A 15636-nucleotide genomic window follows, 5' to 3' on the forward strand; every position below is an offset into this window, starting at 1 on the left:
TCCAAGCATGTCCATGCACGTACTAAGAGAGGACTTGTGGATTTTCTAGGAATCCTGTCTTAACAACTCTTTGGTACGGCATTAGATAAGGATGTAGTGCAATTGGGTAGACAGATGCATGACTTGACACTGGCCGCTAAAGCCAATAATAGATTAATCATGCATGTGTATACACAGTTAGATGAGTTCACTAACAAAGCTAACGAGATAATTAGGACTACCAACCATCTAGTAGAGCTTGTGAACAACATCTAAATTAATCTACTAACCCTAGCTAACTTGGTGTTATTCGCTGAGTACTTACATGCTCTCGACGAGTCAACCACTGCTTTGGAGAAGCATGCAGCCAATATGGTGGACGGCTTAATCGATGCAAGTTTGAACAGGGTTAATGCTTTATTGCTACCTACTAATATAGCTATGTGGAAGCATGGACTTATGCCACTTTTTGATCTGAGTCAACTGGAATATTATTACCCATTGTTAGAGGCCCAGTTGACCCATGAAGGCATCCTGATATTGGTACCTATGAGGAATGCTGTAACATACCAGGCATGGCGGTTCATTTCCTTCCCTTTTGCTACTGCTAATAGTACACTTGTTGTTATTGAAGAGGGTCCAGAGGTGCTAGTTGTCTCAGATGACAAGAAATATGTAGCAGAAACGACTGTGGATGAATTTGAGAAGTGTAAGGCCTCATTTCTTGATCTCCATGTATGTCCTGCTTTGCATTTTGTCTTCGTACCATTAAAGGTAGAGGAGTGTAAGAGGGCCTTGTTGGACACAAATACTTCCTCTGCTCTGCAACGTTGCACCTTCCAACCCATTCAGTTGAAGTCAGTTTTCCATGCTCATATTCATGCGAAACAGTACTTTTACTTTCCTGAGACAGAGGATGTAACTGTGATTTGTGCCTCACAGAATCAATTCCTTACAGTAAAGGGGTACTATGTTGCACCTGATTTTTGTGAGTTACACAGTAAAGAGATAGCAGTTCTGCCTAGCAAGCATCATCTAGCTTTGACAGTGAACTTCTCATCCCAGTTACGACCCTTTTTACCTTCATTCAGTGTTACTTCCTTGAATGTGAACAGGCTGTCTCATGTATTAAAGGAGCTTACCTTCCTCTCCCACCTGAACAGGACTGATTTAGAGCCTTATGTACTGTCCTATCTTCCTTCATACCTTTCTCCTTCCTATTTTGGTCCTGGCGTTGGTCTTCTACTTATTGTGGTCTTGTCCTGTGTTTGTGGGTTAGGCTACTATTAAGGCGCCAAAAGGAACCCACTGAGACCACGTGTCTGTACTCGCGGATTGCAAGTGGATGTTCCTGAATAGTTAGCTACCCTACACTCTGGTTAGGCTACACGGTAGTTAGGACAACAATGTCGACGAGGACGTCAAAGGTGTGGCCGAGCGATGTTCTGGTGTCAACATCTTTTTCCATATGAAGTTGTAGTATCACACATTTTACATAATAATTTTTAAAGCTGTTTAGTCATAATTAACAGTGTGTAATGAAGTGTGAATGATGAACAACCAAATATCATTTCGCTGTTAGCTGTGGTATAGAGAAGAAGGTGGATGGCAGACCATAAGTGCCACCCTGTTTCAATTATAAAATGAAGGTTAGGAGAAGTGAAAAGATATCTGAATAGTGCGTAAGTGTAAAGTCCTGGGGAACCATTTATTATGTTGGTATATATGAATGTACTTCATACCATTTTATAGAGGTGTATAATGTGCTAGTAGAGCTGTCATTTATCTCTACTTTTTGCGTAAGCCCAGAGTATATGTAATGCTCGGCACCTCACTTTTTAGCTGACCTCAGCACCGCGCCCTAGTCGGCTCGGTGAGTGTACAGCGTCAGAGGCCGTTTTACAGTTTTAAAGGGAGGTTGTGTCGCTCTACATATCTCTCGGGTCGCAGTTATATTATTCTGTGCCCAATAAAGAGAGATTTAATCTGCTCATTTCTGTCACCTTACGCTACCACTTAATAACAGACCAGCTTCCACCTTCTCGTGGCAGAGGACCTTTGGTGGGAAGTGTCGGGCAGTGACGGCGAGTAGCTGACGTGTACTACAGACAGTGTCGTCGCTCCAACACGGTGGTCTAGTTGTACTATACAGCAGAACACTTAATATGTAGTCAACTGCTACTCCATAACGGCTACATTATTTTATTGGTGCTAGCGGTGGCACGATATTTAGTGCTAGCCGTGTACCGATACATTAAATTGGTGGCCAGCAGTGCGACGATACATTTTATTTGTGCTAGCGGTGGCACGATATTTAGTGCTAGCCGTGTACCGATACAAGATGATGCAGTGTAGACAGGTAATAGACAGGTGATGCAGTGTAGACGGTAATATAGGCAAGTGATGCAGTGTAGAAAGGTAATATAGACAGGTGATGCAGTGTACACAGGTAATATACAGATGATGCTGTGTAGACAGGTAATAGACAGGGGATGCAGTGCTGAGAAGGTGATATAAACAGGTGTTGCATTATAGACAGGTAATATAGACGTGATGCATTATAGACAGGTAATATAGACAGGTGATGCAGTGTAGACGGGTTATATAGACAGGCATAGACAAGTGTTGTATTATGCAGGTAACAGACAGGTGATGCAGTGTAGATGGATTATTTAGACAGGTGATGCAGTATAGACAAGTACTGCAAATTGGTGATGCAGTATAGACAAGTACTGCAAATTGGTGATGCAGTGTAGACAGGTATATATTGCAGACAGGTAAAACGGAAGTCCTGGGGTCTTATGAAGTGAACGACCGGGAAGAACGGAACTCCTATCACTGCACCTTTCACTGCACTTTTTGGACTCGTGCATGGTTACCGTAATTTCGTTCACCTGAGCTTCACAGAGCATGAAATTAAAGTGCAGTTGCCTGTGCTTATAAAAGTTACCAGCTCACAGTATTAAAAAACTGATAAGAAAGTAGTTATAATTCTCGCGCGAAGCACAGACGCGCCGAAGGAAAATGTTGATAAATGGCAGATATTCAAGACAGGATGCAAACAAATATGTCGCTTCTGTATCAGTTAATTCTCCAAAGCATAACTCTACGCTGGTCCTGTTTGCCATCTCGCACAGTAACTGCATAATTCTCCCTCTTTTGTCATTTTTCGAATGTTCTCTAAAGAATAAATTCTGCATTAGTCTCTTTAGCATCGTACATTCATTTCGTCTGTGCATAAGCCAGTGATGGTTTATATCCAAGGGATGGTTGAGGTTGATTGCTCATGTAATGCCACTCGGGGATGAGTGAGGCTAGTCACTCTCATCTTAAATGTCGAGACAAACTGCCTAGCCCCGGGCTCCTACGCTCCTCATGGGGCAGTGTAGGATTGGATGATGGATGGATGGATGGATAACTCCTACAATAGTCCTGTTTAGCATCAAGCACACATTAACGCTTGCCAACCCTACGGACACAGCGGGATGATTCACTGTGGAAGACATCGGATCCTTTTAGCAGTACTATCTCACGAAATGTTGGGTGAGAGAGGGACACGGGTTAGAGTTTGATTTATTTATTTTCTTTAACGTTTCGGGCTACATTTATTTTCTCAGACATTTCTGGTTACATTTATTTTCTTTAACGTTTGGGGCAGCATTTATTTTCTGTAACGTTTCGAGCTTCATTTGTTTTCTTTAACGTTTCGGGCTACATTTACTTTCTCAAACGTTTTGGGCAACATTCATTTTCTCTAACGTTTCGGGCAACACAGAACCTATCTTCAGAGAGTCCCCTTACCGCCGTGGATCATCTGCAATACTCACTTCAATACTTACTGCTTTTCGTACGTTATGGCAAATTTAGATGCCCTACTACATTTACTGTGGACTGGACTCCTTTATTTAGACTTAACACTGCTGTCTCCTGCTGATTTTATTTATTGTAGTGATTTTTTTTTTTTTTTGCTGTGAAGTGGTTAATGATGGCAATAGTCAGTTTCGAAAAAGAATCTCTTGGACTGATTTTTTTGTTTTTTCCGACACTCTTAGACTCCTGTAACTCACTTTCAGCAATAAATAAAAAATAAACATTATGAATAAATGAATAAAGATAAATAAAGATATATAATAAAAAAGTACATAAAGAAGAATCAGTTGGCGTTATCATTAATACATTACTAGAGTTGTCCCGACCATTAGAGGATTTAATGCATAAGTCGTGTTTTACTAATGGAACATTGAACAAGGGATCCATTTATAGTGAAGGTAAAATAACAGTTCCAGTGTTCATTTTGGAATATTTATTTTCATCCACGAGACAAAATTGCGAACAACCATCAATCTGGGGCGGTCCAGGTTAGGTTGGCTTGGTTTGGTTAGGTTTGGCTTGATTTGGTTAGGTTAGGTTAGGGTTCAGCTTAGTTGGGAGGGGCTGGGTTGTTGGGTTGAGTTAGGATGGGTTAGATATGACTTGCTCTGGTTAGGTTAGGCTGGGTTGGGCTGGGTTAGGTTAGGTTGGGTTGGGTTAGTATAAGTTATATGTGACCGAATTAGGTTAAGTTAGAAGTATAACAATTTCAGCCCTTGAATATCTTAGCCTGTAGTTTCCCCCATGTTAAGTCCAAGCGATTTATATTCATTTTACGGGAGGTGTCTTGTAGTGAAAAAGCTGTTGAAGGCTATATTTAACCCCTGTAATTCGAAGAATCTCTTAGAAGTAGGGTAAAATTATCGGATAGTAGCAGAAGTAAAGCAAAAGTTACGTCATGTCTTCGAAGTAGTTACATCAGGAAGGGAAAGCAAGCCTTTAGTATTTGACGGACATTTTTGGGGACGCCTCTGCTTATTAGATTTGGTTAGCCTGCATGCCGTATCATAGAGTGCAGTCAGCAGTATCATAGAGTCCAAACAGGTATCTTCATCATGCAGAGTAAGGACGAGAGTTCATCCAATTTTCGCCTTCTACTTGTCACTTTCTTGGCTTGTATTCCTTGGGTGAGAGAGAATTCTTCTGTTTCCCAGGCCAGGAATGATTCTCCTTTATATGATGCGTCGGGGTTCTGCAGCATACAAGGGGATAGAGAGATGTAATGTGCAGAGTAAATGACTTAGGCGGAGGTGTTACGAAATATTCAGACCTCAGTGAGACGAGGACCTTAGTTCCTTCAGCATGTTGGGGTCTTTTGAGGGTATTTCTTGTTGCTCTCAGGCGATTTTTACTGTGATGACAAAAGCCTCTTGGTGAGAGAGAGAGAGTCCACTGGTTGCTGCCTGTCATTAGGAGACATAAGGGAAAAGCGACATCATTTGGGTGATGGGTTTCTGATAAGAGTAATTTAAAGACAGCAGATAAAAAATAATAAAATAAAATGTCCTTAGGCAAAAGAAGTTAATTGTTCGGTGGTTTAAATGCGGTGCTGAAATGGCCAATGTAGCTCTGAAGTACGCCATCCTCCTCCTCTTCCTCCTCACCAGTTGCTCTTCAGTACCAGCTGCTCGAAGATGAAGTCGTAAAGCCACTCAGGAAAGTGTGTGGCGGCGAAGAGAAGGAAGTACATCTTGGTGTCCATGGGTTGGTAGCGGGCCTGGGGGTATCTCTGGGTTAGGGCTTCTGTGATCACTTCTATCACCTCACTCAAGTCGGGGTTCTGGGGGAGAGAAGGGGAAGGTGAATGATGTATTAATGGATAGGTTATACTGATCGAAGGAAAATGTGGGTGGAAAGATGACAGTTGTAGAAAGAACGTAGTGAAATGATAGAAGGGATTAAAAATAAAAAAGTAGCCTATGGTAACAGTGGAAAGAGTAATAGTAAAAAGAAGTAGTAGTAGGATGAAAGTGGTAACTAAAGAAACAATGTTAGGAAAATAAGTATACGTAAGAGATCGGAATAAGTCCTGGCGTCCATGGGTTGGTAGAGTGCATGGGGATATCTGTGGGTTAGAGTCTAAGGTGTCACGTCTAACACCTCACTCACGTATGGGTTCTGAGGGAGGAAAGAAGTGATGGAGAGAAAATTTTAATCGCGAGGTAATGATAGTGGAAAAAAAAGGTGATAGGAAAAAGAAAGCACTGAAGAAAAGAAGTGATAGTGGAATATAATGAATTTGTCAGTGGATAGAAAGAACTAATAACCTCTGACATTTTTCTCAAGTTATGATTCTGGCGAGGAAAGGTGTTAGGCAGATATGGTACTCAAAAGAAAGTATTGTATTAGAAGAAAAGTTAATGGAGTGAAATTACGGCAGTAGTGGAAAACAAGGAGTAATGGAGGCTAACCCAACCTCTGCATTTCTTACCAAGGCTGAATAAAATTGTTAGTAACAAAAATAAAGAACAACTAATCAAACTGATGAGGTTAACAGTTCAACTTTGTGTTTTTATTTCTTGTTATGGACTGGGAAATAATAGACATTGTTTTCTTTAATAAATTCTAAAAAGACATTATTTAGTAGCGTAGATTATACTGAAGTAATCTAGACTTTAACAGTTACATTGTCGGAGTCTGAATTGATAGGGTGTGTCTTGGTAGATGGGAGATCGTGAAGCGATTACATTCACACCAATTCACCCAAGTGGTACAGTTCCAGGATTTAATTTTTTCCCCCTTTACAAAATCGCATTTAATGATAACATCCCGTATAGCATCTACCGCAATGCTGTTTTATTTCTCCTCTCTCAGAATTTCGTGTAGGCTAATTGTGAGCTATTTATCACATGATCTAAGTAGCTGGCATACCACGACTTACCCCCGAGCGTGCAGTGAGGAACTGCTTCTGGAGTAGATTGTCATAGAACTCCTTCCCGTAGGCGTTCTTCACCTCGTCGTCCATCTCACTCCACATCTTCTTACCCAACCCACGGACGTACTCCTCGTTGAAGATCTTCGTACCTGTAGACGACAGTGTAATGTTGTTGTGGTGTTATAAGGAATTGCTGGTGTACATTTAGCTTCCTCCTTCTTAAGCATCTGAGTTTGACTTAGCTGGGTAATTATAAACTGGATTTTCGTCCTTTAGCAGCCTCATCAACAAAGCTCAGTGGCAGAAAAAAAAAATACTATGGCTATACATCCTTTTCATAGCATTTTTTCGTTATTAGCACCATGTTCTAGTATTAGTTTATCGTTACTACTCAGCATTCAAGATGGAGAGATGGCAATATTGGGCCAACTTAGAGTAAATAGTGTATACTTCAGGAAGTCGTAAAGAAACTGGAAATAACACATGTAAACGCACCCCCACGCCAACTACGTAAGCATGCTCATGTCACACTCACGTAACCTGCACACACACACACACACACACACACACACACACACACACACACACACACACACACACACACACACACACACACACACACAAGCGCGCGCGCGCTATATCTTGCAGTGAATGGATCTTGAATTTGTCTCTTTTCAAGATATTCTTGTTTTAAAAGGCATAGGGCTTTAATAATTCCGTGAGATAAGTTTGAGGCGCTGAACCCTGGGGCCTACTTACAGTCATTTGTATATTATTAAAAACAGCTGAATCAGTCTTAATTTTTTTTTTTTTTTTTTGTACTTCAGCATTATTGTTCCACTGAGACAGACAGACAGACACATGTACTCTCTCTCTCTCTCTCTCTCTCTCTCTCTCTCTCTCTCTCTCTCTCTCTCTCATGCTGCTGTAATATGATTTTTTTTTTTTTTTTACTCACCTGCAGTAAAGTTCCCGGGTTCAATCAATGACACTTTTACGTCGAAAGGTTTCATCTCGACCCTGTTGGTGTAGAGAGAAGTGTTACTATGTTAACCCCTCCCCCCCCTGTGTGTGTGTGTGTGTGTGTGTGTGTGTGTGTGTGTGTGTGTGTGTGTGTGTGTGTCTTTGGTAGCTGTAGCGAAGCCTCATCGCACATCACAACACAGTGCAACGCACTGCACTACCCTCTCACGTCACACCACATAAGTAACGCTCCCACACCACACTACACCACACCAAGGGCCGGAGGCTCCCCGATCAAGTAGGCTAATTCTGTGTCGTTTTTTTTTTTTTTCTTTGCCTTCAGTTTGTTTGTTATATATAATTGTTTAATTATAAGATATCTTTCGCAAATTAAATATAATGATTTGAAGGTTGGAAGCTTTAAGCCGTAAAAGACATTTCCGGAACTTGAATCTAGCCGCTTTAAGTTTGTCCTTGCAACATTCAAACATCTTTATTCATCTCGGGAAAAACAGTTGGTACTGAAGTCTCTTGCAGAAAAGTGTTCCCTGAATTAAATAAAAAATCACTTTGATATTGCAAAGATATAATGAAAAACACATCATGGTGTTGAAGGGGAGAAGCAAAAAGCTCCTATTTCATCTAAAGTAGTGCTGCATTGATCATCCTGCTCTGACATATCCTACATGAAAGGCAGACCTGGCTAGTTGGATATTTTACAGTAGATACAGTAATGAGAAGTCTGTTTACCACTTACCTGAGGCAATCATTGAAGGCCTCTACACCGAACTTGGACACTTCATATATAGAGCCATAAGGGGAGGTGAGGCGCCCACGTACACTGCCCATCGTCACCACGCGACCTGTAATATCACATCACATCATATCATGACATCACGCCTCATGGCATTACACACACGCACCGTCGTCACCACATCACGTCACATTACCTCACATCACATGAAATCTCTATCACAGTCACAGAATATCCGTCATAGATACAAACTCCTAATAATACGGCACTCAGTTGTTCAGTATATGGCGACGTGTTTACTCTTAACACTTTTTGATATCCCCAGCTGACCCTTTAGTTTCTGCTTACCCCCCCCCAACTCAATGCAACCCATACCCAACTCAGCCCAGTGCAACCCACACCCAACCCAATTCATAGTCTTCATCCCACTCACCTGTGTTCCACCTGACCCAAGGAACCTACGAACTCATCCCGACCAGACCCTTTCCCAACCAATCCAAGCCAGTCCAATCCAACCCAGTCCAATCCAACCGTGTCCACCTGGATCTGTTCCAACCTGACCTGACATGAACCAATTCTACCCGACCCGACCCAACCCAACCCAAACCGATCCGCTCTGACCTTACCCGACCCAACTCGACCTTCTCCGATCCAGCCAGACCTGCTCCAACCTAAGTTGGCTCAACGTAACCCGACCCATCCTGCCTTCTGCTCTGACCCAACCCAGTCCGACCCGACCCAACCTAACTCTAACTGATTCAATCTGACCCAACCAGATCCGATCCAACCCAGCCTGGCTCGACACAGCCCTACCTGATTTAACCTTACTCAGCCTGACCCGACACAATCCTTCCTGATCCAGCCTGACCCAGCCAGATCCGACCCGACCAGACCCAACCCAGTCCTTCCCCTCCATTCCATTCACAGCCTCGCTTACCTTTGGCCTTACGGATGAGTGGTAGGAATGCCTTGGTGACAGCAATGGTCCCAAAGAGGTTGACGTCACACAGCTTCTTGTAGGACTCCAAGGACACCCACTCCACTGCACCGTATGGGTTGATGGCTGCATTGTTCACCACGCCCCACAGCGACCCTGGCAACATACACAGATACAGATTAACGAGCGACCTGCCAGGCCGGTTTTCTTTAACACACATTTGGCTTTTAGGTATTTGTATTCGTACTCAGCAACGATCCATTTTTCCTGTGACAACTCACCCTGCCTCATACCGCCCCGCCTTTTGGTTGACGCTTTTCTTCCAACCACCTCATTATCCTACCTCTTCTTAAATAATCAAGGAATATGATTTTGACATGACATTTGCAGGTGGTGGCAGATTCATTAGAGAAAAGTTCTGAAGTGGAGGATCGCTGAATCAGTTGTAGTTTTGCTGCAAGGAACAGTTTGATCATTAACCCCTTGAGGTACTGAATGCTTCTTTGCGTATAATTTTTATCTTCATGAAGAAAGAGATTTTCAATGCTTGCACTCTCAGATCTAAATTTCCATTTGTATTATCATCACCTAAGTTCTGTCACCTCGTCTGCTTTTCAGAAAACGCAGTTTGCAAATTAGTGTCTTTAATCCAAAGCAAATGACACAGATGACACTGATCTGCTGTCAAATATAGCAATCAAATGTCAGCTGCTGTAGAGTCACGAGACAGATTTTCAGTATTCACGGAGTGAGAAACTGGAGTGGCGACGGGACTTTTGTTTTCAAGTTTACATTAATGGTCATGTAACCTTCCCAACTAGGATTGTTGGTCTAGACCGTAAAACCTTTCAGACAAAAGAATTACAAGAATTATTGATCATAACTGTACCATTTTTCATCCTGGAAATAACCTACCGACCTGAGGACTTTCTTAACCGGGTGAGTAGGACTGTTTACTGGGAGTGTATATAAATGCTTAACAGGAACTTCCGAACTGATTTGTAGGATTTGTTGACCGCAGATACATGAGAATTCTCTGCAAACCATCGTGACCAGTTGTAAATTCTCAGCTATTATGATCGTATGTAAATTCTGAGCTAACCATTATGACCGTATATAAATTCTGGTCTGACCATAATGACACTGTAAATTCTCAGGAAACCCACCATGATCGTACAGAAATTCCCAGCCAACCCATCATGATCGTACGTAAATTCCCTGCACACCCATCATGTCAGGACCTAAACAGTGATCTAACCTTCTGAGCCGAGGATTTGCTTGACCTGTGTGAGCGCCTTGGTGATCTGGTCGGGTTTGGTGATGTCCATTTGTAGGACGTGGAGCCTGGAGGAGCCGCGGTCACGGAGACGCTTACCTCCATCACCATCAGCGTTGAGGCAGCAGGCAAACACACCTATACCCTGAAGAGAAATATTATGAGTAGGATGAGTTTCTGTCTGTCTGGCTGTATCTGTTTGCCTATAACTGCCTCTTTCCCCTCTCACCATTACCACTCAGACAACAGGCAAAATCACCAACACCTTGCATAGAAATCTGTTTATCCCTTAAAGTACTGAGTAGATTATTAGGTCCTAGTGTGGCTTGTTTATGCACACACATAGACACCACTGCGAATACCACCGGCATAACATAATTATTACGTCTCTCTCTCTCTCTCTCTCTCTCTCTCTCTCTCTCTCTCTCAGTGTCTCACCATAGCGTCCAAATGCAGAGCGAGGGCGTGGCCGAAGCCGGAGTCACACCCAGTAATCAACACAGACTTGCCGCCCAGTTCAACCTGAAAAGAACGGTTATTTAGCATTCAGAATAATTAGGCTCCTTCTCCACCCAGGTTATCTCGGGCAACATGTACAGTCAATTGCAAATGTCCGTTCGCCTCCCGTGTCTCACATTCTTGATTTACAGATGCCTGAAGGAGCCGTAGTAGTCAAAGATGCGTATTATCACTCACAGATGAATTATATTAAGCGTCTCAGTTCGTTACGTTACAATCAAGCGTATATATAGAAACAGGAAAACTGACTAGACTTTAGTAGATGACTGTACAGGTGCATGATACAGAGACTGCCGTAGCCCACACACGCGAGTACTGGGTCATTTCTTGCTGGCGGGTTACAGTGAGGAGAGTGTGGGAGTATGTGGCAGGTGCTGTACGTGTGGGTGTAAGAGCTACGCTCTCCCTTTCCTCCGTCTGTAATTTGTCAGCCAGAAATGACCCAGGTTTTCTGTGTATGGTCTTGGACAGTGTCTGATTCATTTCCTCACACTTTTTCATCATCATCATCATCATCATCATTATCATCGTCATCATCATCATCATCATCATCATCATCATTCCGTATCGACTAAATCCACTTACCGTAAGAGTGCCAAGGAAGAGGTAGACACCGGCAGACAGTGTCCAGAGGGTGATGAATGTGGAGAAGAAGGAGAGGATGCCCAAGAGGTTGAGTATAGCAGCTGCCGCCACACTCACAGCCCCGCATAACAGCACCCGACTCATCTTGTTGACAGTCAGCATCATCTTGAATTTTTTTTTTTTGTCACCCTGTAACACATCATCGTCATGATCATCATCATCATCATCATCATCATCATCATCATCATCATCATCATCATCATCGTACCCCAGTTTTCCACTTTTGACTAGAATTTTTCGCGATTGTACAGAAGTGACTGGTCTTGGATGAAAGAAATATTCGTAGGTGAACCATTAGCAAAGGCAGGGTTTTTCCACATTAATTTTGAAGCCTCTGATACCTAGAATTTCCTTCGGTTGGACAAACTCCTTTAGCTCTAAAACATAATCGTCATATTTGTCTGAGTACAAACGTGTAACTGTATTATTGAGTAAACACACACACACACACACACACACACACACACACACACACACCGCTCGCTGGTGCAGTGGTAACGTTCTCGCTTGCCATCTTGTAGACGGGAGTTCGCGCCTCGCTCAGGTTGCGAAAAGTTTCAATGACGAAGTGGGTGGTTACTGTCCCCCTTGAGCAAGGGGACGGGTGGGTGCGTGTGTGAAGGTCACAGCCTTGCCCTTAGATCGGACTATATGAGCTCTCAGCTCCCTTCCGAGAGGGTAAAAGCTGACGCTCACGACCATCAAGTGATCCTGACCGACCCGGTGAATTACATACACACACACACAACATAGACTCTTCGGGCCTTATACAGCTGTCATGAATGTCTCGCCACTTTAGCGGTAAATTATCTTCAGACAATAACTGAGAAGATAGTTTTTTCGATGACTTAAGGGTTAGGGCTCACAGAATAACCGAATTGTACTGTTTTTATTGTAAGGTTACCTGTTTGCAGTAAGGAAAGACACGCAAGATAGTCAGCAATTTACTTTTCGTTTCTCTCCTGCAGGGGGGAATCTGAAATATTCTTATCTATCTTGTATTGGAATCTATCCTTGCTTTGTCCGTCATACAAAAACAGTCATAGTTAAGGCAGGGAATTAATCGTAACCTTGACTGTGCACGTTCGTATCATTGTTATCAGCTTCGGTACAGATAGCGCCATGAAAACATAACTCATCATTAGTTGAAGGATTGATTGTATTGTTAAGTGTTTCTTAGGGAGCCGTTGATAAATGCAACTATATATATATATATATATATATATATATATATATATATATATATATATATATATATATATATATATATATATATATATACAGTATACACGTGTGTGTGTGTGTGTGTGTGATATATATATATATATATATATATATATATATATATATATATATATATATATATATATGTGTGTGTGTGTGTGTGTGTGTGTGTGTGTGTGTATGTGTGTGTCACACAGGAACTCACGACACATGTCATCCAGCAAGGGTTGAATATAACCTCATGCAGATGTCATTTTCAGAGCAGCACATCTTGTTTGTCCACATGGCAACAGGTTTGAGAATGGCCAGAAGATTAAGGAAATGGTAAGTGTTCAGTGATATGGCCTTGTCCTTTTTTCGTGCCCATGCATCCCTCTGGCCATACAGTCATTCATACTCTTAGTACGATAACGACCTAATTTGATTCTTTCTCGCAGTGACAGGGTTAGCAACAGCCTTCATCAACACTTAGTTATAGTGGCGTTTGTTTCATTGCGGTCCGTTACCACCAGACATTGTTTCTTTCGTAGTGACAAGTAATAAATATTTCAAGTTAGGAACAGTTTACTTTGAGCCTTTCCGTACGATAACGTCTGTTTTATTTTAGTCTTTCAACACACAAAGATTCTTGTCAAATGCAGGGACGACCTTTCCCAGTGAAGAGGTTCAGTGCAAATTTCACTTACGTAGAAGGTGTTAAGCTGGTGATGCGGTGTGGAAGTGGAGTCAAGTAGTGTGGAGTGGAGTGGTGTGGAGTGCAAGTCGTGGGCGAGGTTGAAACATATACTGCCTGGTGGCAACTTCAAGCCGTTTTGACCTTGACGTGGATCACAGAAAATGGCTATGGTGAGGCGAGGCTGATCTAGAGGACGTTGTGCATATACTTTTAACACTTACAGTAAAATTCATGTACTATTTGTTTTTCTGCTGTATTTCTTTACTTTTTTTAATGTAGTATCGTAATACCGTACTGTGTATTTTTAATCATAAATTTTGCCCCATCAGTGCATCACTATCCCTTTGCCCTAGTATACCCTTCCTGCTTAGCCTTCTCCGTGCTTGTACTGAGTAGTAAAGAATCTAAATAAAAAAAATAAATCGTGTTCCAGAGTGTTCGGACACATACTTAATGACAAATATTCTCATCGTCTTTATTTTTACGTCCCTAGGTTTCATACTTTGCATCGCACTATACTCGTTTTACTTAAACTTATCCTAAAATTTGTCTCTCTCTCCATCTTGAATGCTTAAGTATCACACGAGATAACATTTCGTTAGTTACAAAGAAGTTGTATGGAAAGGACTGTGCCGTAGCATTGTCCTCGTCTGCCATAGAGCTTGTTGAAAGTGCTGCAAAAGGACGAAAATCTAGGCCAGGTTAAGGTAAAAGAACTATAGTATCGTTATCAATAAAGTATCGTGATTAGGCTGAGGTGTACGTAAAGGTTTGGTGTTAGGCAATTAATTCGAGACGAGTGTGTGAACGTGACCAGATAGGTAATGTAGTCTGATAGAGATGGTGTACCGTGGATTTGGTGCACCTAGATTGAACCATTCCTCGCCACTGAGTGATGAAACCGGCTGGTGGGCCACTTTTTTAAATCCCTTCAAACGACTTCAAACGATGACTTTTTTTTTTTTTTTTTTTTTTTTTCCCCAGTGCTATCTCGAAAAGATTGTATTCTCCATGAAGACCTCAGCAGTTCCTAAAATCTCCATCAAACTCAGTATTGTGATCACGAGACAAGAGCCAAGTAGAAGTTATGCCATTGGACTGAAAGGGTTGATGCGTCAGTCTTTGGACATAGATTTGGCAGTCTGTTCCCTGAAGCTTGGCAGTCTCTCCTGCACACCCCACATCCTTACATATCACCACTTCATCGCTAATACCCACTCTTCGTACTGAATGCACGCTAGGGGTGCCTGGTTATGTTAATCCCTCTGTTGTGGAGTCTACGTTCCAATAAGGTTGTCAGATCTGGTTATATTAGGTTAAGTTAGTTTATGCCCCAGTTTGTAAGGTCTGGGTAAGTTAGGTTAGCATAGGTTAGTTCATCTCCTTGAATGTTAGGTTTGGTTAGATTAGATTAGGTTCCCTTCTTCTTTTACGGTATCTGTATTGGATTTAGGTTAGGTCAGGCTGCTAATGTTAGGTTATCTTCCACAGAAATGACATATAAATTAAGATGACACATGTAGACCTGGTTGGGTTAGGTCAGGTTTTCTTGTTCTGTTATGGCATTTGTGTTTATATTAGGTTTTGCAGATTTGGTTGAATTAGGTTAGTTTTTGTAGCCTACTGTTACAATCAGTTTAGGTTAGTAGCTGATCATTACATAGGAATCAGACAATCCAGTGTTAAGAGTAATCATTCAAGTGAGTTATGGCAAATTTAGATGCCCTAATACATTTACTGTGGACTGGACTCCTTTATTAAGACTTAACTCCTGCTACATGCTGCCGATTTTATTTATTTTGGTGATTTTTTTTTTTTTTTTTTTGCCGTGAAGTGGTTAATGATGGCAATAGTCAGTTTCGAAAAAGAATCTCCTGGACTGATTTTTTTTTTCCAACACTCTTAGACTCTATAACTC

General features: G+C 41.9%; 1 protein-coding gene across 1 annotated transcript; it reads right to left on the reverse strand.

Moving 5' to 3' along the window:
* Window positions 1-4055: 4055 nt before the first annotated feature.
* LOC145413138 (D-beta-hydroxybutyrate dehydrogenase, mitochondrial-like) lies at window positions 4056-11932 on the reverse strand. The gene is made up of 8 exons (XM_080282856.1): window positions 11759-11932; window positions 11093-11176; window positions 10637-10799; window positions 9379-9534; window positions 8445-8550; window positions 7683-7744; window positions 6731-6873; window positions 4056-5629 (listed from the first exon to the last, which is right to left on the reverse strand). Exons 1-8 carry the CDS (start codon window positions 11921-11923, stop codon window positions 5450-5452), a joined length of 1059 nt encoding a protein of 352 aa, XP_080138982.1. The 5' UTR covers window positions 11924-11932; the 3' UTR covers window positions 4056-5449.
* Window positions 11933-15636: the final 3704 nt, after the last annotated feature.

Source organism: Coenobita brevimanus, chromosome 95 (assembly GCF_032717465.1).
Source record: "Coenobita brevimanus isolate Jiangsu-jjx chromosome 95, ASM3271746v2, whole genome shotgun sequence".
NCBI lineage: Eukaryota > Metazoa > Arthropoda > Malacostraca > Decapoda > Coenobitidae > Coenobita > Coenobita brevimanus.

Excerpts from the sequence above, each read along its gene's own strand:
- LOC145413138 (XM_080282856.1), bottom strand. The coding sequence starts at position 11,923 with ATGATGCTGACTGTCAACAAGATGAGTCGGGTGCTGTTATGCGGGGCT. Across the intron at positions 10,800-11,092 it reads CTCTGCATTTGGACGCTATG|GGTATAGGTGTGTTTGCCTG; the intron begins GTGAGACACTGA and ends ATTTCTCTTCAG. Across the intron at positions 5,630-6,730 it reads TCCTCACTGCACGCTCGGGG|AACCCCGACTTGAGTGAGGT; the intron begins GTAAGTCGTGGT and ends TCTCTCCCCCAG.